Source organism: Podarcis liolepis (assembly GCF_965112155.1).
Source record: "Podarcis liolepis genome assembly, chromosome: 2".
In the NCBI taxonomy this organism is placed as follows: Eukaryota; Metazoa; Chordata; class Lepidosauria; order Squamata; family Lacertidae; genus Podarcis; species Podarcis liolepis.
Window position 1 is genome coordinate 50,456,879 of NC_139555.1, and position 21,766 is coordinate 50,478,644.

The 21,766-nt window shown below is 45.4% G+C and overlaps 1 protein-coding gene across 8 annotated transcripts in view; it reads right to left on the minus strand.

The window, feature by feature from the left end:
* ARHGEF37 (Rho guanine nucleotide exchange factor 37) overlaps positions 1–21,766 on the minus strand; it is a 47,539-nt gene that overhangs the window by 4,899 nt on the left and 20,874 nt on the right. For 3 of the 8 annotated variants that reach the window (XM_083482081.1, XM_083482080.1, XM_083482078.1), the window contains 10 exons: positions 20,128–20,336; positions 19,081–19,204; positions 16,316–16,463; positions 14,242–14,441; positions 12,361–12,491; positions 10,377–10,481; positions 6,064–6,174; positions 4,063–4,392; positions 1,421–1,549; positions 210–408 (listed from right to left, as the gene is read on the minus strand). In XM_083482081.1, coding sequence (XP_083338207.1) covers positions 210–408; positions 1,421–1,549; positions 4,063–4,392; positions 6,064–6,174; positions 10,377–10,481; positions 12,361–12,491; positions 14,242–14,441; positions 16,316–16,463; positions 19,081–19,204; positions 20,128–20,328 — 1,678 coding nt within the window. In that variant the 5' untranslated portion in view covers positions 20,329–20,336. Of the gene's footprint in view, positions 1–209; positions 409–1,420; positions 1,550–4,062; positions 4,393–6,063; positions 6,175–10,376; positions 10,482–12,360; positions 12,492–14,241; positions 14,442–16,315; positions 16,464–19,080; positions 19,205–20,127; positions 20,337–21,237; positions 21,294–21,766 lie in introns of those variants that run through there. The other 5 variants (XM_083482083.1, XM_083482082.1, XM_083482077.1 and 2 more) reach the window with 4 other exon arrangements.

The window sequence follows — 21,766 nt, forward strand, 5'->3', positions numbered from 1 at the left end:
AAAGCCTCTAAAAGCTGCTAATAGCGCTAATAGCGCTAATTCGCTAATCCTTCAATGGGCCGCCTGCTTCGCAAGACGAAAAAAACCGCTAGACGAAGAGAATCACAGAACGGATTCTTTTCGTCTTGCGAGGCACCACTGTACTGACCTGGCAAGGTCCTTGGTAGCAAATAAAAGGTTTAGGTGTGTAGTTGCAACCCTTACCGTACCTCCACTATCCACCAGCCATCGGTTAGTGTTGCCCTTGGTGTCCCTGTCATGCAAGAGAGCCACAATCTGCCCCCTCTGCAACACCAAGTCCATGTTTTTGCTGCCGCTGGTGTTGCTTGTCACTTGATATAGCTTTTCTGGGCCATGTTTGCTCATGAGCAAATGGACTTTCCTCTCCTCTGCAGGGCTAAGAGGCTGCTGAAAAGACACAGGGAGAAGTGGGTCAGAAACATCTTCCTGCAGTCGACTGTGCGACTATGTTAGTGCACTGGAGGATGAGTCATCATAAGTAGGGTGCAGCCACATCTGAACTAAAATATCTTAGAAGAAGATGAAACAAATCCTTCAAATTGAACCAATTTTTTACATTTTACTGCATTGAACAGTGGGTTTGTGCAGATAACCTAACAGGATATATGCTTCCTATGGGGTAGATTTATTTTATTTTTAAGAAAATAAGAGTTAAAATTGCAGCCGGGAAGCACTGAGGAAGCAGACATTTTGTGGGTTAAAGATGAGATACACTGTTGCAGAATTTAGCTGTGAATAAAAACTCTGAGGGGAAAAGGGGAAGGAAATTATTTGCATTTGCTTCTGTACTCACAGCTGCACTCCTTCCACAGAGATCCTCTGGGCTGGGGGTGGCTGTGGAATGCTAGTGCTAAGGCCTTTATAAACATTTACTTAAATAAAAATAAATGCACAGTAGTTAATCACAGAATGCAGGGGATACAAACACCTTGCCTGAGAGACAGCCCACAATACATTTTAGTGTGCAAGAGTGAGAAACTATAATGTTCAAACAGACAGTTTGTTTCCCTGTAAAGATATTCTGAAACCTGCTGCCTTTTGCTGCCTGCCTGATCCTGTCCAAGAGTTGGTTCTGTTTCATTTTTGTTTTGGTATTTTGCCTTGGGATTATTGTGGTTCCTGAGTACTGAAATTCCAATATTTTATTAGCATACGGGGGTGGGGAGGTGGGAATCCAGTTACTGCCTGAAACTAGGACATATATAGTGAAGAATAGGATTATGCAAGTGTCATGGGGACCTGGTGGATAGCAGCAACAACACCACTGGTATGAGTAACTCCCCCCCCATGCCCATGCCACATATTAATGTATCAATCAGCTATCGTGTCTGGGGAGTTGTGGGAGAGGCGGGGGAAGAAAGGTTGCAGGAACATCCTCTAAACTTCATCAGTCTCCTACCTCTGCAACAGAGCTTGGCATAACAGTCTCAAATTTCTTGCAGTAGGAGTAGAGCTGAGCTTCAGTCTGGCTTAAAGAGTCCTTCACCATCTTCCCAAAATCAGGTGCAGGGAGGTGTCTGTGTGGCAGCTGTAAAGAAGAACCTTACAATTAATTGGAGATTTTGGGGGGGTGGGTGGAGGTGAATTATGGAAAGCAGAGAAAAGGTACTTTTTATGTTAAAAAAAATAAGATAATAACAGAAGATAATGATGAGGTTCATAGCGGATTTTATGTACAAATATAAATTTTGCTAGAGGTTTCTGAAAGCAAGCAAAATATCCATCCTGTTTGCAAGCTAAGTCCATCCTGTTGTGTGCAGCATATGTCTCTGCCAGTGCTTACTTTGCATTTTCCTTGCTCCTTCTTTGTTTACAGTCACTGGAAGAGGGACAGAGATGAATTGCATCCTTTTGTGTGTGGAAAGGATGAGGTTGTGAGAAGGAAGTAATCTCCTATAGCCATTGGGACTGCAAGGCAAGTCCTGCTCTCTGTAGTAGCCGGTTTATAAAATGATGTATGGTGCGGAGATGGAGATATATATATAATTTCTCCCTGTCCCAGAAGAATCCAAGAGTGCTGTATCACTCAGTGAAGAATGCACCTCTTCACACAATGCATCATTAATGTATGATACACTCCTGCCCCCAGAAATGGTAAAGACTCCTGATTTAAATGGCTTTAAAAGAAGATTAGTCAGATTTCTAGAGATTAGGGCTATCCATGGCTATTTCTTGCAAAGGCTATACAGATCCTCCATGTTCAGAAGCAATATACCTCGGAATGCCAGTTGCTTGGGTACTATGGAAATGTTTATTCGGCTTTACGCCCATCATAAAGCACAACACAACACAACAAATCAAATAAAACAGTGGACTCGTACAAGCCACCAGTAATATAACACAATTCACAGCTCACAAGGACAGATATTAGCAATTCAAAAGAAAAAATTAAGATTAAGATTTAGGCACTACGCTAAAATCAATATCTGATGTCATTATAGAAAATTCTTATAACTATCAATAATCGGCTAACATTCCATTCCGTCTCTTGTACGAGAGGACGGCTGTTAGGAATTTAGCAACCTGTAGGGTAATATAAGGATCCACATCTTGAAGAACCCAGGCAAGCTGTAGGTCTACTGGTTTGTCAGCCATAGGCTGAATTAGCTTGGGTACGAATTGGGGAAGGGCTATTGCCTTCATGACCTGCTTGTGCAGTTTCCTTCTGAGGAATAAATGGGAGTTTCAGTGTGATCCAAAAGAGCTATTCTTCTGTATTTTGATTTATTAAGGTAGTACGTTCTTCTAGTGCATCCAGCAGGGCTTTCTCAATGGTGGGGCCCATGTTATGGAAGAACCTCTCCCAAGCAAGCATCCACACTGCATGTTTTCAGCTGTCTGCAAAAGCACCTTCGCAAGTTGGTTTTCGTGGTTTTGTGAGTTTAACATGTGAAAAAAGGGCACAGACTAGTTAGTTTTATTGTTGGTTTACATTATAGTGCATTGCCTCAAGCACACAATGGCAAGGCAATGATGTCATATTTGGAGGAATTCAACCTCGCTCTAAGCTGATAGTTCCTTCGGGGCAAGGCTTTTGGCTTGCCAAATGGAAGGATCCCTCCTCTCTTGTCCTCCATGTCCTGTTCCAGGTGTTCTCCCAACCTGCCCTGAGCTACGTTTGCAGGGCAGAGAGACAGGGCAACCCTGTTGCACATGTCCTTGCAGAGAGCATCCGCTGACAGGCTCATTAGCTGAGTCTTGCTCACTGGGTGGTATGCTACTTAATTTTACTCAGAGAAGACCCATTGAAATTAATAGGCATGACTAAATTAGAAACAATTAACTAAAATATGTTCAACTGTTGCTTGTGGAGCAGGCAGTGGGGCAGCTTACCAGATCTGGGTGAAAAACAGAAGCAGCAAGCACAGATCCTGGCATAGCAGGAAAGGGTGTTGAAAGGCCGGTGGTGTGGGAAAGGATCATATAAGGATATGAAACTCTGAGTCTTTTAAAATTTGGAGAGTCTCCGAGAGATTGAGAACAAGCCTGTCTTAGTCAGGTGACTCACTGCTTGGGCAGGATTCTAACACTGCTGAAGCACATGTCTCTGGCTAGGCAGGAGGAACAGAATCAGCTCTCCAAAGAAAAGGCATACAGCTTCATGGATATAAATGGAAGATCTCTTTAATAAATATTCTAATAGATGCTAGCATAATGCTCATTGTTATCAGAAGCAGGGAGGAAGGAAGAGAGAGGGTAGTGGGCACCTGTTAGCCACAGTTAAACCTATTTCCTCTCTCTAGTGAACTGTTTGAGGAGAGGGGAAGCGGCTTTTAGTCTTTCCCCAACAGCCTCGCTGGTATCGTAGCAAATGTCACAGTCCAAACCCGGGGTCCCTTTCTTGGTCACCCATGCATATGACCAAGAGGTAGAGCCTGGGAACCATCTTTAACTGAGATGATAGTTTCACTAAGCACCCTTTCCCACTCCATCCGCCAGTGCATGTATGTCCCTAAGCCTGGGAGGCAATACAGTTACCTGTTGTCTCTAGGCACAAACACCAAAACCCCACATCCTCATCCTTCCTTCCAATTTTTTTACCTGGGCAGCCTCCCGTTCTGCCTCTTGGAGAACTTGCTTGGCCAGATCCCTCAGAAGGGCCACAAAAGTACGCAGAATATGCCCCAGCCACTGCCGGGCCAGCTGGTTGAACACTGGGAGCTCAGACACAAGCAGCGAATTTATGGCGAGATAGGTATTCATGGCAGCCTCCTCTTCATATGTCACACTGCCTGTCTCATTCCTCTTCTCCTCAAATTCCTCATAGTCCAGCTGCTTGTCCAAGCGCTTCTTGATCAGTTTTTGAGGCCCTTTCAGAGTCTCTGACAAGTTGACCAGCGGAAGGTACACCAGGTTCTCCAGTCGTCTCCTCTGCAAAGCAAGGAAAATCAAATACAGTTCTGAAATCTTGACCTCCCCTCGCTCAGCAGATGAGAGGCATCGGGGATTGGGGCCCTTTGGGGTTCCACTAGGGAAGTGCTGAGGAATTCTTGCTCCAAAAGGTCAAGGAACATGCTCTGGGTCCCATCACCAGACTCCACCTTCTCACTTGTTAATAAAAATAATAATAATTTATTACGGCCATAGGCCCATACAGATAAAAACAAGACATAAATGACAGCTTGTGCACGTGGGAAAAAACAGCCGCTAAAACACTACTATAACAATAAAATACTATAAGATGGAATGGCATACTACGCCTTAATTAGCTTGTGGTGCTCCTTGGCAACGCTTTTGGGTAAGGACAGCGACCAGGAACCGAGCCACTTTCAGGGTCGTATGGGTATCCTTATCCTGCAAGATTTGGGCAAGGTGGAATTTTGGTGGGGTACCCTCTAGTTTCTGAATGATTGATCCCAACAAATTTGCCCGTGGCACCTTGAATAAGGGGCAAGTGAACATAATGTGCTGAAGCGACTCTGGCGTCTCCTTATCACATTCGCACATGGCGGAGGCTTGGCCCTTTGAGAATCTATGTCTCAGGACATTGGAGGGAAAAACGTTAAACCTCGCTTTGGTGAAGGCCAGCCTATGGGCAACAGTCGAAAGGGAGGAGAGGTATGATGGAACGCGGTAAGTTAAAGTGATACCAATGTTCTGGGGCGAACAAACACCTCCCCCCAGCATATAATTTCGCTGTAAATCGATGTCATCCAGTCTTTGGCGGATCAGTCTTTGAGCAGTGATTTGATCTAGTTTTAGGGAATCTAAGGGAGAGATTCCATAGGTCAGGAGTTTGGCATGAATTCTACTAGTCCAAAGGCTGGAGAATTCATCTCGCCATAAGCATTGGACAAGGTAATGGTCTGGTAATCTATGCCACAATGATAACCAATAATTGAAGACTTGCTTCCACAGGCAAGTTTCTAAGGATGCGATCTTCAATTCTAGTCGCATGGCTGCGTTGCTTACGCACAGGGGGAGCATTAGGAGCCGACGTAGGAATTGGTTTTGCAGAGTCTCAAGAGGAGCAAGGTCTGTCATCACGGCCCAGAGCGGGGCAGCATAAGCAAGCACGGGTACCACTTGTTATGTAACACGAACAGCCCAAGCCCAAAGGAACCCAGTTCCTAACAAAGATTTGCGGCATCATTTTACAACAATGAGCAACATGGGTCAGAATACAATCAAAGGCTATGTACACAGCCAGGTCTCTCCCCCCCCACAATTTGAATTGAAGTTGTTGGTGGTGGGGAATGCAGTATTTCATAAGAAGCAACAGGGTAGATATAGAAGAGAGATGGGTTTGTGGTGAATGCTGTGTGCACACTTCTTCCTAAACTAGCAGTGGGGATGCACTGGATTTAGAGTAAGCAGGAGTGTGTAAACAGCCAAACTTTCAGTGTTTGTAGAATCAAGGCAGATGTTGTAGAGCAGTAGAACATGTGTTCTGGATGATTCAGAGATAAGCAGCCATCAAATATGCTACCAGGAAATGGAAAAGCTCTGAAGCAGCCAGGATGGAGGAAGGTAGATCTGCTACTTTCTTCCTCCCTACACCACAACCAGGCTGTAACTAGAAAGAACCAAGACGTTACTTACAAACTCAGCAAAGACAGTGCTGTGGAGTTTTCCTGCAAGCTGGCAATATTGTTGGATAGTCCCTCCTTCTGTTCCTAGTTCGTTCTCATGCGGTTTATAGCTGAGGAACGCCTAAGAGACAAAGAAAAGAGCCTGATTACATGAAGAAGTGATTAAGATATGTTTTTGCTGCTAGGCAGTGTCGCCAATACTGAACTAGATGGACCAGTATTCTGACCTGGTAGAAAGCAGCTCCCTACGGTCCCAGAGTAGGGAATTAATTGTCAATTAATTGACCCATCTGTATCCTGGTTTTCCGAAACACTGGGTAGTTAACAATGCTATGAGAGAGGAACCATGAGTTATGGCATTGATCCAGTAAAGGAAGATCTGACGTGAGACTTTCTTCAAAATGCACTGGGTGGTCTTTCATCTTCAAGTCCAAACATTCTTCTCCTTTCTGTTCTGGTTACATAACCTGCTTAGAGTATCAGTGAAATATGTGACTGAATGGGGCCATTAGTACCAACAAATCTATTTTTAGAGGGTGCTCTGAAGTCTCATAACTTATTACTGTGAGGCTGATTGTATACCAATAAAAACTTCCGCAGAGTCCCAAAACCATAGAATTTGCAAAGCAGCGAATTGTGATCACAGATCACCACTTTGTGTAACTAACAGCAAAGTCAACATATTTTTAATTTTTCTGATTTCAGCCAGCTCCTACTTCAGAAACGTAACCTACTCAAAGAATGAGTGAAGCAGCCTATTGTGTGGTTCACACCAATTCTCAGTGGCAAGTGTGTTTTTAGATGGGCACACTTCTGTTTCCTCTGCATCCAGTGAGCTCCCACTTCTGCTTTGGGAAGTGGTGTACACACAATGTTAACCACAATCCACATCTATTCTGTATCTACCCTTTCATTTTGAATGAAATATTGCATTTTGATGCATTTGCAGAAGAGGGATTTGCATGGGTTAACACAAAGAAGAGTGAGGAACATAAATATTCCCAGACTATCCCTATACCTTTAACCTGTCAACCTACTTCTTCTCTATCCCCTTGTTTCTTAGACTGATATGTTGCATCCTGTTTACAACTTCCTGCTCCTCCTCACACTCCTCTCTTCGACCTCAAGATAAGAGGGTCATCTTCCTGCTTTCCTCTAAGAGAACAAAGGAGCAGACATGACTGCCCTGTCCTCCTAGGCTAATTAGCTAGGTCAGAACTTGAAACTTTCCCATCCATGTTATGTATTTCCTAAAACAAATAACATTATCATTTTCTCACCTACAAGCATCTCTCTGCGTGTGACTGCAACAAAGATTCACCACCCAAATGCTGCTCACTACATTCAAAAGGGTTTCAGTAGGCAATTGGGCCCTGCTATCCCAGTGGATCCAAATTGAAAAATGAATGGCCTAGCTGCACTTTAAGATGGCAATGTGTACACAGCCATTGTGCTCCAAAGTACCCCTATGGGATAGATCTGGTGTGGGGATGTATCTATCCTAAGGGAAATAGAGTCTTGTGAAAGAAAGCATCAGAATCAGTTATGAGAATAAAGAAAGTGGGAGGATTTTCTGGTCACTCTGGGCTCATCCACACTTCCTCTTGTCCTGCAACTTTCCCCTGGAGAAAACTGCTCTTTAGAGCTCAATCGGAGCAAATGGCAATTTGGGTTTTCTGTGGATTGCTATTTGCTCCCAATTACAGCTAAAGAGCAGATTCTCCCTGGGAAAGGAGTGGGGCAAGGGAAAAAAATGTTTGGACCCATGCTTTCCAGGCATGGGACAAGTGGAAGTGTGTTTAAGCCCTCTGTCTAACCTTTTTCAAGAAGTGCATTCTGAACTCTGTAATGTTGAGACTGTGCTTGAGGGTGAAGTCTGGGCTCTTTGTTTGTGGCCAAGGAATGATACTTGCAGATGTATGAGGAAGAGAAAAGCAGAGCAATTTAAAAGCTGTTGTCAACCTGCCAAACAATGCATTTGGAGGTCAGGTTGTTTCCGCCCTTGGTTCATATAATCCCGGGAGTTTATTCACACCTCCAACAGGATCTTCCCCAGGGCATGGAGCCTGAGTATGTTCGACATGCTGAATCTCAAGAGCAGGGGATTGCAGCATGTGCCAAGCACTGTTAGCTTTGAGGACACTCTTTCTGATTCATTTTCTTGCTAGCAAAACACCAGAGCAGACTGGGCATGAAGCAATAATACTACAATGAAAGGTTAAACTGTGACACAGGCCACCTCTCAGGCTCAGTGGAAGAAAGATTGATGTGTTTCCTAAGGTTTGGTTCCCTATCTGCTTTCAAAATCTATACTGGTGGAAACTATCTCAATTCCTGCAGGAAGATTACAGCTTCCCTCCCAGAAGAGCATTTATTCATACTTACTCCTTTCCTTTCAATTACCTGTTAATATACCGGAGGAATTGTGGATGAACATCCCATCCACAGATATGAACCTGAAATGCACAGATGGCAAGGAAGACCCCAAAGGTGTAGCCAGGTGTTTGTGTCAGACTCACATCTGAAAACGTTATCCAATGTAAAGATCTGCATCTGCAGCCATTTTAAGAGCATAAAAATATTCCTGCTAGATCCCTCATGCAGACTCATTTCCCCAAATTGAATTTGGATTAGTGCTGTTTTTCTGTGGCTTGCGGAAATCAGAACTAATGGGCCCAGGCACTTACATGCAAACTAAAAGTTTTAACTCTGATACAAATGGGCAGACCTCAGTCATGATTCTCCAAGTACTTTCTGACCAGCTACTGAAACGTTGTCAGAGACAATGATGGGTTGTCAAGGGTACTCTAAGACAGTGTTTCCCAACCTTTTTTGGGCAAAGGCACACTTGTTTCATGAAAAAAATCTTGAGGCACACCACCATTACAGCCCCGTGACGTCAGCGCGCAGCGTTACGCCGGGAGGGACATGAATTGCTAGCAAATTACATAATCACCTCCTTGAGGGCTGGCTCATCTTCTCCGAAGGCAGAACCCCATTAATTAACAGCACAGACTCACACCATAGCCAAGACGAGGGGGGAAAACCTCAGTCATGCACAGTCATGCACATGTGGGGGCTAAATGAGGACGAAGACTGGGCAGAGAGCAGGGTTCAAATCACCCCACCTGGCCAGGACAATCCCTGGGTGCTCCCTTGGGCCACTCGCCTGACCCACCTCGCAGGGCTGTTGTTGCGAGGATAACACGGGGAGAACCACGCGTGCCCCCGGGAGCTCCTTGGAGGAGAAAGCGGGCGATGAATGCAATGCACGAAATATATGAGAGGCGACCAGGTTTTGCAGGTGAGGGGCCCCCGCCAGCCTCCGCTTCCAACACCCGGCGCAACGATGCCGAAGTTTCCCCCCGGGCTCGGCTCGGGGAGCAGCGCTGCTCCCCCTGGCTCCCCTTCGCCCTCCCGGCTCTCTCTGCCGCCCACTGGGGACCCCCCTCACCTGCCAAGTCCGGAGCGCCGGTGGAAGTTGCATGCATGCATGCAGGGTGCCGCGTTGCCATTGCACTGCACTGCACTCCATGCAACGCCTGCACGCATGCATTGCCTTGCACGCCCGCCAAGGGGTCTCCCCGCGGTCCGATGCGTCCCCTCCGGCGCGGATGCAGCATTGCAAAAATAAAAAAACCCCGACGCAGCCCTACCTGGGGGGCAGCCTCCGCCTCCACCGCTCCGCCTCCGCGGGGATCCCCGGGCTCCATCCTGCCGCCCGATCTCTGCGGGGGCGCAGGCAGGCTGCGCGGGGTCTGCGCGGAAGAGCCCCTGCCCGCCCGGCCGCCGCCGCTGCGCTCATTCCATGGCCGGGAGAAGAGCACTTCAAACAAAACGCCCGGCCCGCCAGGCCACGCTGGGAAACGTAGTTCGCGCACCCCGCGTGGGCGCGGAGCCCAAGGGCGAGGGGACTACGCATCCCGGCAGCCCCCGCGCCGGGGACGGAGGGGGAGAGGCCGGGTGCAGGGATGGAGGGACGGGTGGGCGAGCGAGTGAGTGAGTGGCAGCCGCCAAGCCTTGGCCGAGAGCCAGGAAGGGCCTCCCCGGAGGAGGAGGAGGAGGGAGGCGCAGAGCGGGAGGGAGGGAGGGAACCCCAGGGGTCATCTAGTGACGGCGCCCCAATCGAAAATTTGACTTTTTTTAAAAAAAAATCTTTCGAATTTTTTAATTTTTCCCGCGGCACACCAGGCAACATCTCGCGGCACACTAGTGTGCCACGGAACAGTGGTTGGGAAACACTGCTCTAAGAAATCCCTGCTGAGTACTCTGTGTATTTATCCCATGAGCTAGCTTCAACATGAGATAAATGAATATTAATACCTCTGTGTTGCTCAGGAAAGAGGCCACATTCTCCTTCAGATCGGCTACAGCTGATGACAACTCTTGGAACTTTTCTTCCAGTGTGTCAAACTCTTTGTCCTTTGTCTAAAGACCAGAGAGAGGAAATTATATTATAGCTCCAATGGACAGCAAAGGGTTAGCCTTAAGTTATAGAATGCTAGGGGAGAAGATGAGACACTAAATGTGTTGGCATGGTAGCAACAGTACATAGTGATGCCTGTGCATCATTGCTTTATATTTATATTGCAAATAATAGGTTGAATCCAATACTACCGTTCTGTTCATGTGACAGACTTCTACTTGTTCAGTGGAACTTCCTTCTCCTCTCCTCTGCTGCCCCACCCCCAAAATCTGCTCAAGAGGGCTGGGGGTGCCATGGAGCAGATGTCAGGGGTGCACAAAGACAGGAGAGGAAGTTCTGTTGCACCTCTCATGCAGTGTTGAACAAAACATTAATGAATTATTATTATTTACACAAAACAAGCACCTGTCACCTTTGGAGACTTCCAGGAAATTAAACATCATTCCTGATATATGCACACCTTAGATCAGCAGGAAACTAAATACCTAATACAAGACTTGCTATTCTTCTTCTGTACCTCTGAAGTGCCCTGGGGCCTCATAACATTTTCCTGTTGTATACCTGCTGCATAAGCAGCAGAGTTGGGATATTGAAAGGAATGGTTTCATTTTATTTTCAAATTATGCTAATAAAAAATTAAGATTAAAAATTAAGAACTATGGAGAAGGGCGGTAGCTCAGTGGCAAAGCATCTGCTTTGCATGCAGAAGGTCCCTGGTTCAGTCCCTGGCATCTCCAGGCAGGCCTGGGAGAGACCCTTGTCTGAAAAACTGGAGAGCTGCTGCCACTCAACGTAGACAAGACTGACTTAACCCAGCCAGTGGTCTGACTCGGTATACAGTAGCTTCTTATGCTCCTATGACTACTAGGACATGGAGAGAGGAGATTGAATTTAAAACTATACAGACTAAGGGACGCGGGTGGCGTTGTGGGTTAAACCACAGAGCCTAGGGCTTGCCGATCAGAAGGTCGGCGGTTCGAATCCCCGCGACGGGGTGAGCTCCCGTTGCTCAGTCCCTGCTCCTGCCAACCTAGCAGTTCGAAAGCACGTCAAAGTGCAAGTAGATAAATAGGTACCGCTCCAGCGGGAAGGTAAACGGCGTTTCCGTGCACTGCTCTGGTTCACCAGAAGCGGCTTAGTCATGCTGGCTCCCTCGGCCAATAAAGCGAGATGAGCGCCGCAGCCCCAGGGGTCCCTTTACCTTTATACAGATTAAAATTGAAATAAGAAGGCCAAGAGGATTTCTCACAATTCCTGGATCCCCCCCCCCCCCCCAGGATTCTTTCAGAAACCACATAAACCAGGTTGCAGTGCCCTGACACTGCTAATTTTTCTGCTGATGGAAAGAACAAAGACTTCATTTCAGATTGCCAGCCCAGCTTTCCACTGTGGTTAATAACTGATCAGCTGCTCTTAAGCAGGGTCAAAGGGCTTGAGCTTCTGTAAAACAGGAACCACCTTGAGCTTGATACCTTGGCAGGAGTGCGATGAGGACAGGAAAATGCTCTGCGTGCTTACCACACTGCACAATTTACTGGTGTTGCCGTTAACTATGAAAGAAACACTCCTGGCCAGGTCACAAGTGGGCGCTGTTATGTGATCTCCTCAATGTTGATGTCATGATCCCAAAACCGATTGCATGAGCTCAGAGAGGCTAAAATGTGATAGCTTATTGCTATCTATGAAGCAGCCTGAAGACACCAAGTCAGTGAGTTCAGTCTGATGAAATAGAAACTATGGGTGGCATAGAAGAATGCTTTTCCAAAAGCCAGTCTTGGTTTGTGTGTGTGTCCTGAATTCACCCTCCCTTGCCACTCTAGGATGTTGCCAGCCCACCATTTAACTGAGATAGTGGAGACGAGACAAACACAGAGCACTCACCTTAGGCACAATTCCAGCCTCCTGCATAAAGAGGCGGCTCAGTCGTGTGGTCTTCTTGGCAATGGAGTGGGGGTTGAGGCGAGCCAGGCGTTCCCGCAGAGTCAGATACCCAGGCTTGTTATATTTATTTGCTATTCTCATGTCACATGGGTTAGAAGGTAGGAAAACAGGGAAGGAGCACATTACACAAGGTGGAAATGAATGCCCTGGGCATTTGGTGATACAGAACACCGTCCCAATACAAAAAGAAGACTATAGTTTCTGAGACATGGCTTTGGTGGTGGAGAAGCACCTTGTCCTGTTTTGAAGTATCAGCTATCTTTCAATTAAAACTGGCCCTGAGATTGCCATGAAGGATTTGCTGAGTTGGCCATTTTCTTTCTTTTTATTTTATTTTATTTTATTTTAATTTTTATTTGCTTTTCTGTTACAGTTCTTCATTAGTACATCAACATTAGTACAACTGTTGCATTCAAAAAGGATTGGTAAGAAAATTATTTCTTAGGTTGACCACTTTCAAGGAAGCAGCATATTAATTAATTATTGGGATTATCACACACCTCTCGTCTCTTTCTGTTACCCTTCCCTGTTACCCTTTCACTCTGCTTTGTTTACCATCTAGCCTGGTGAAGAGTTGCAGAGGACTCAAAACCTTGCACACTGTTTTGTGAAATTTTGGTTGGCCTAAAAAAGGAATTGCCCTACTGTGGGGTTTTTTAATGAGAGAAAATGGCTGCCTTTGGTTTTTTTAGCATGTACTGTGCCCATCTTCTGAGACCACAGTTAAGGGGCACACTCTGCCCCTTTTGCTTCAGTGCTAACTTTGCCGCTGAGTGCTCCCAGCTCGACAGGGGATCCTCAGCCCAACTCCTCAGGTGCAACTGGGCAACAGCTCCAAAGCAAAATGGAAGGATGCTTTCCTCATGTGTTTGCATGATTGTGTTTGTGTGTGCGTGGGCATCCATAACACTGAGCAAGAAATTAGCTATCAAGAGATCATGCTGTCTATTGTGTGTCTTTATCTTATGCTGGTCTACTGTAATTGAGAGAATGAGTGTATGTACCCTCTACTTCTGCAGTTGCCTATTGCCTATCTAGCATGTTTCATTTATGTATGGAGGTGCTTTTACTTATGGAGGTCTATGACCGTAATAATGATTTGGATTTGGATGGTTCAGATCCATAGCCAATTGTCAGTATATGGTTCCTGATTCTTAGCCTATTAATTTTCTTAGGGCTGGTTTAGCAAACTACTCTCAGTGCAGAGGTGGAACTGACGTTAGAGTTACTGAATGATATTCAACTAAGTTGGACATCAGCGCATCCACTGTACTCTTTTTGGTACCTGCTAAAAACATTTTTGTTTAGGCAATCCTACCAAGATATATAGAATGCCTGCATGTATTTTAATCTGTGTTTAGCTTATTGCTGATTTTAATTATTATTTGAATGTTTCAGATGTCTGTTTTAAACTGCTTTTACTTAAAAATTTGTTTCACTCTTTCTGAAAACTGCTGTGAGGATTTTTTTTCTACACTCAAACTGTTTATAAATTATATGAAATAATTAAATAAAACAAGTAAGTTTGCCATGTTCATTAATTTCAGTGGGCTTACTCTGAGTAAAACAGCTCAATACAACCATTTTTAAAAAATATTTTCTTTTCTACACTGTCTGCATTTTTTCTTGTCATTATTGAGACACAGCCATCCTTGGGGTAACCCACTCAATGTAGACCTCAGAGTCCCACAAGCAGGCATCAAATGTATGCCCAGAGTGGCTTCAGGAGAATAAACAAGCCCAAGTGACTGAAACCACCCACACAGTACAGGGCTCCTGGAGTAGAGCAGATGGTGTCCAGAGAGCATCCATTTCCCTCACCTACTTCCTTGCGTCTTTTGTACTCATTGATATTGGCATTGACGTCTGTCATAGCAGCAGCTGCAGCTTGGAGAGCTCCATAGGCACTGTCGCTGACTGGGGTATTTTCCAATATCTTCTGAAGCAGCAGTGGGTATTTTGTGACCCGTTGCACTGGCATCACCAGGAAGAAGCTCAGGTCTGAAGCCCCAATGTGAGGCCTGTCCAAGAGATGCAGAAGGACAGCAAAATTTAAGCAGGCTTCAGAACTTACTAGCCTAGTGATTCCCTAGGTTTCTCTAGCAATATAAACAGGCAGGAGCTCATGTGTGTAGCTGGGGGGGGGGGGGGAGTCAATAAATAACAGTACTTAACTAAAAGTAGAAAGAATCAGAATATTTGAAATTGAAACGTTTGCTGAGGTCACTTGGATGATGCTGTGGCGGATTCTAGTGACACAGCTGGCAATCCTACTGAGTGATAGGCCTGAATTCTGTGAATTGACCAATCACGTCACAGGTAGCTTGGTCCGCCCTGCCCCTATTAACATAAATCCTGGCTACGCCCATGCAGCAATTGTACCCTACTAGTTTGATTTTGTATGTTTGTTGAAGCTGTAAGAAAACTGGAACCATTGCCTGGTGCCTAGTTATTCTGTCATGGTGCATGGTGATTGTACCATTGCCATGTTAACTGGTTACACCTTGCAGCAGGGCCTGGAGAATTCACTTGCTGCTGTTACATTGACATTATGAATGAGGCCATCCGTGACCAGTGCAAGGCTTCATCTTCCAGCATCTTGTTTCAGCAGTGCCCAACCAGATACTTTTAGGAAGACCACAAGCAGGGCACAAAAGCAAGAGCCGCCCCCTGTTGTTGCTCCCCAACCACTGGTATTCAGCAGCACACTGCCTCTGAATATGGGGATAGTATAGCTACCCATAGCAATATCAATTGATAGACATCTCCTACATGATGAATTTGTATAATCCTTTAAACCACCTAAGCTGGTGGTCATAACACCTTATGGCAGTGAATTCCATAAATCAGTTGTTATGTGAAGAATTGCAGGAGGGGGGCCAAGAGGCCTTTAGTTCTTGGCAATGGAGGCCACAGTATGGGGTTGAACACTGAATGCTGCCACATATGCATGGCACATCATGGACGCTGGATGCTGGGAACTATAAGAAATTAATGGAACAACAGTGGGAAGATGTAACATAGACCATATTTGCACTCTGCTCTTGCCCTTTATTCTCTGTTGATTCTCTTACTGATTCCACACGCGCGCACACACACACACACACACACACACCGATTCAGGGCTAGAAACTAGCTGGAGTGAACTAATGTACGCTTTGTTCCATTGACCTGCGTAGACCTTGGCAGATTTCCACTCTCTGGTTTGGGGAGCTTGTCCTTGCTCATTTGCAAAAGAGAACTGTCGCCTCTCACAGCCGTGCTCAGTCACTCAGATAACAGTCTCAGCCAGCTGAAGTGATGGACTGACCTGAAGGACACAGATGCTGCCAGCCACTGACTGATGTCCTTGCCTCATTACACACAGTGTCATGTTTGTTTAGCTAACGAACTCACCCTGGGATTGATTCTTCTCCAACAGATGGAAGGAAGAAGTAACAGTGCCTGGGAATAGCTGCCTGCAGCAGGGCCTCTGAGTGGGCACTGCATCACAACATGGCCATGATCTTTTTAGCCATATCCAGAAACACACTGCTGAATAGGTTGAAAAACAGAAGTTCCTGGTTCAGTTCCTCGTTGCCATTGGTGGACCTTCGGATTAACCACCAACAATGACACAGGCAACAGAAGCAAGAAGAGTGTGAGGAGTAACTATACATTGTGGAGGGCAAGTAAACCAGAAATAATGTGGTGCCCTCTGGATGTTGTTGGACTACAACTCCCATCAGCCCCAGCCAGGATAGCTAACAACGAGGGATGATGGCAGTTGTGGTCCACAACATCTGGAGAGCATCACATTGGCTCCCCCTTAAGTAGACAACCATTCACAAGCCTACTTCTATTTCACATTTGAAGTCTGGGTCACATGTTTCTGACTATCAAGGGAGCTACTTACACTGTGACAGTCAGGGTATCCACAATCTCTTTCTGCAGCCTTGGCTCATTCCTGTAAATCTCCAGCAGTAGAAGAGCTTGATCATAGTCACCACAATAAATTTTATAGATGTTCTCCATCTCCTCTTTGAGCTCTTGGAATAAGGTGCCTACCATAGCAAAGGTACAATATTGATTCTGCAGCACATCAATCACATCTCTAAGACAGGTGCCTAAGAAAACCCTCAGAACCACCAAAGTAACAGCAGCAATAATTGTCCTCTAAACAATTAATCCTTGATCCTTACCTATGGAACATAAGAGGCCCCCTTCTCCTTTTTATGAAAAACTAAAAGCCTGTATCCAGAGCCGGCAAGTTAGTTAAAATTGAAACATAACATCAATAAGTCCAGTGTTTAAATTACCAAGCTGACCCACTGCCTTCAATCTCCTTTGCTCTGGGCTCCCTACCTTTAGCTTCCCTACCACCTGGGTCCTCTTCCTAGTCTTCAGCTTGTCACTGTGGGAAGTTTTAATCCCTGCCAAGCTGACAACTTTCTCTTCCCTCGCGGAAGTTGTTCTACAAACTATTAGATGGCAGAACTCTTTTGTATTTCATCAGCATCATTTTCCCAGTAAGGAATCATTGACAGGATATGCTGCTAAAAAAGGAAAGGGGCAATGTTATACAGTGTTTCCACTCCTTCCTCCTGTGCCATGTCCAGAAAGTGGTGTTGGGGAATGAGTGTTCAGACCCCTGGGCTTTCAGTGGGGTGAACTCAGGGTTCCGTCCTCTCCCCCATGCTTTTTAACATCTATATGAAGTCGCTGAGAGACATCATCAGGGGTTTTGGGCTGGGTGTTCATCAGTATGCAGATGAAACCCAGCTCTACCTCTCTTTCAAATCAGAACCAGTGAAGGCAATGAAGGTACTGTGTGAGTGCCTGGAGGCAGTTGGAGGATGGATGGTGGCTAACAGATTGAGGTTGAATCCTGACAAGACAGAAGTACTATTTTGGGGGGACAGGAGGCGAGCAGGTGTGGGGGACTCCCTGGTCCTGAATGGGGTAACTGTGCCCCTGAAAGACAAGGTGCACGGCCTGGGAGTCATTTTGGAATCACAGCTGTCCATTGAGGTGCAGGTCAATTCTGTGTCCAGGGCAGCGTCTACCAGGCTGAGTATGCAGGCTGAGACCCTGCCTTCCCACAGAGTGTCTGGCCAAAGTGGTGCATGCTCTAGTTAGCTCCTGCTTGGATTACTGCAATGAGTTCTACATGGGGCTACCTTTGAAGGTGACCTGGAAACTACAACTAATCCAGAATGCAGCAACCAGACTGGTGTCTGGGAGTGGCTGCCGAAACCATATTACGCCAGTCCTTAAAGACCTACATTGGCTCCCAGTATGTTTCCAAGCACAATTCAAAGTGTTGCTGCTGACCATTAAAGTCCTAAACAGCCTCGGCCCAGTATACCTGAAGGAGCGTCTCCACCCCCATTGTTCAGCCCTGACACTGAGGCCCAGCGCTAAGGGCCTTCTGGTGGTTCCCTCACTGCAAGAAGTGAGGTTACAGGGAACCAGGCAGAGGGCCTTTTTGGTAGTGGCACCCGCTCTGTGGAACGCCCTCCCATCAGATGTCAAGGAAATAAACAACTACATGACTTTTAGAAGACGTTTGAAGGCAGCCCTGTTTTTGGGAAGTTGTTGATGTTTGAAATTTTATTCTGTTTTTAGTCCTCTGTTACGAGCCGCCCAGAGTGACTGGGGAAACCCAGCCAGATGGGCGGGGTATAAATATAACAACAACAACAACAACAACAACAACAACAACAACAACAACAACAACAACTAAATAATAAATAATAATAATAATAATTAATGAGCTAACATGAAAACATGTTGTGATGACCTAAAGAATTAGTACAGACCATACTGCCCTTTAGACGTTCCCCTAAACATGTGGGAGTTACTTGTCCGTGAGCAACTCCTGTGCAGCTGTGAGAATGTTTAGGACCCTACTACAAGGCTAGGTTTTGATCACCTTTTTCCTGCCCACCCCAACTCCCAGAATTAGCAACCCTTTCACAGCATTGTGCCAATTCCATGAGAAAGGTGCAGTCAATCAGTCGTTTAAATATGGTGAAACCATGTCAACTTTCACCCAGTTATGTGGGAATGCCTTACACACAAGCAGTTCCCATTCAGCTGGGGAAATGTATAAAGGGCATCTGTTTTATCTTCACAAAAGAATGACCTAGAAGCCCAGGAAAACTGTAGCTTAGAAAACAATGCATGGTTGGCTCAGGTAGCAGTTGCCTGAGGACTCCTCTTTATGTTTTGCTAATTGGTTGGAACCTTGATGATTTCCCTGCACTTCTTCTGTTCTAGCTGTGCAACCTATGCAGTGTAGTTATAGTTCCCCTTTCTTAATGGATTAGTGCAATAGCATTACCAGTGAAGCTGTGCTATGACCTTTGTCCTGTCCATGATTTGGGGTTATGAATTAAATCTTAGCACAAATTACCAAAGTTTGTTTTGCTCCTTGGCCATGTAAACACCTTCAGAGTAATTATTTTCTGCTTCTACAGATGGTAGGATCAATATTGAAAACACAGGAGGAATTAATAATAATAATAATCATCATCATCATCTTTATATCCCATCCATCTGGCTGGTCAGCATCACAGCAATTATTGCTAGCAATAAACAGAAGTTAATGTAACACAAAGCATATCACTGATTTAATAACATCTGTCTCAGATGGCTGGTTGTTATATTCCCACTCACTGATACGGTAGAGCTGCTCGTGCTCCTGGTTCACTGCAGCTTCAAGTCCTTTCAGGAAACGTCTGGAGATGTGCAGGACATCATCTATATTGGAGAAAAGTCCTTCCAGGTCAATCTCAGGTAGCTAAAAGGCATAATAGATTAGGAGAATGCATCAGTTCTTTCTCTCTGTGGCCATGAGTGAGCAAATGATTACTGTTTGAACAGTAATCCGAATCTTGCTTCTAAGGGTACATCTAGAATCAAACACCTATGCATTCTGGGACTACAGAAACAGAGATCACATCCTTGCAGAACGGATGCACCAAAGATGGTGCTTAATTGTCACCATCTACCAGGAGAAAACTTGCTGACAACAGGACCCAATGGCCACCTGTAGACAGACCTCTAAATAGCCAGGTACTCTGCACTGCTGTAGAAGGGACTGGGGAAAGGTATAGCACCAGCTTAAGAACTGTCTTGTCTTAGTCTATAATGTACAGCATCTCCCCAAAGATGTTACTGTTACCCAAAGCATCTCACACTGCAGCCTACACACCGACTATCATGGTAGCTTCTTAGACTACATCCACACCATATATTTAAAGTACTATGATGCCACTTTAAACAGACATGGCTTCCCCCAAACAATTCTGGGAGCTGTAGTTTGTGAAAGGTGCTTCAAATTGTTAGGAAACCTTCCCTCACCTGCCAAGCTACAATTCACAGAGTTCCCTGTGAAGAGGGATTGACTGTTAATCCATTGTTAAATATGTAGCATGGCCTTAGCCTACTCCAAGTTCTGAATTTCACTACTAGGAACAAATGCTTAGCTTTCTTAAGTTCCTTAATGCGTCGTTATTTTCAGAATTTGAGATTGCCTGTTGCGGATTTTAAAAACATTTTGCTGCACGATTCACTCCCATGGAAATGTGTAGAGGAGGGATAGCCAACCTGGTGCCCTCCAGATGATGCTGGACCACAACTCCCATCATTCTGGCAATGATGGAAGTTGATGTGCATCATCGTCTGGGGTGGGCACCCCCTGGTGTGGAGGATCTGCCTCACCTGCTTTTTCTGGAGGTGATTACGGATATCTGAAATACACAGCTGAAGGTTCTGTACATAACTGGTCTCTGTGTTGATGAGCTCCTCCACAGCCAGCCGTTGGTTCTGCTCTGTTTTGTCCAGGAATGTCAGAGTTTCATATATGGGTTCAGCCTCTGGTATCTCCTCAGCTGTCAGTTCATCTGTGCTGTCATTTGCCATATTGGGAGCTATAAAGAGAGAGGGAGACACAAGAGGAAAAGGCGGGCCATGAGTGCACATAATCCACTTAATAATCTTCAGGCCCATTCTAACTCTACACTTCAGTGGGAACATGCTGCTGGGTTCATTATTTTGCAAATGTCATACTGCCTATGCTCTGCCATGAGGCTAGCTGCTCCACCCATTAGCAGAGAGCTTCTGTAGGGCAGCAATGCCACCACATTTCAGTTGTGAACCAAGGAAGCTGCTTATTGTAATCTTGTCTGTGCCCTGAAAGTTACTAGGTGTCTTAATTTATTGAATTAGTAGATTTATATTCCAGCATTTACACAACAGGTACACAACAGGTACCCTGAGCTGAGAATTGCATAACGTTCCCCTAAGATGCCCCTGAAGTGGTTTGTGCTACAATGACACATCTCCACCCTTGAATCAAGTTACAGTGGTGCCTCGCAAGACGAAAAGAATCCGTTCTGTGATCTCTTCGTCTAGCGGTTTTTTCGTCTTGCGAAGCAAGCCCATTGAAGGATTAGCAGATTAGCGCTATTAGCGGCTTTTAGCGGCTTATCTGCTGATCGGATCAGCTGATAAGCGGCTTAGCGGCTTAGAAAAAGGGGGGGAGGAAAAAAACCAGTAGGAACTCGCAAGACATTGTCGTCTTGCAAAGCAAGCCCATAGGAAATTTGTTTTGCGAAGCACCTCCAAAACGGAAAACTCTTTCGTCTAGCGAGTTTTCCTTCTGCGAGGCATTCGTCTTGCGGGGCACCATTGTACAATATATATCTACATAATATACTTAAAATCACTAAAGAGCAAATTTTGATGTTGGCCTGGAATTGTGAGATAGCCTTTCAGACTATTTTGATGGTTGGGTTCTGCCGCCACCCATGTAAGCCACTTAGCATTCACTAGCATGTGGAAACATGCTTCAGGACAGGACAGGAGGAGTGTGTAGCTTGCAAATAAGTTTCTAAAAAAACCCCAAAAATAAAGTTTGCAAATTGGTGGATTCAGCATGTTATTCTCAATAAAAACAGATGCACTATCTTGGAGAATATTATATTGTTGTAAAATTAGACAGAGGGTTAATGGAGCCAGAAGTTTTGTGAGGGACTCCCTTACTATGCTGTCCACATCCTGTTGCCCAAAGTGGCAACCCAAACGCTCCTGGAGTGTTAAGTGTCATCTTACCCATAAAGCACCCATGTTGTATGACTTTTACTAAGGACTTCTATACAACGTTATATTTGTGTTGTATGTTGTAAACTGCCCTATGGTCTTCTGACTAAGGGCCATATACAAATTCAATAAATAGTAATAATAATAGTGTAAAGCAGTGAACTTCAGCTGGGGGGCCGGGACCCACTACTTGGGTCGTGGGCTGATCTAATATGGGTCACAAAACCAGCACTGCCAATATATGTTTTTATATGTGCTA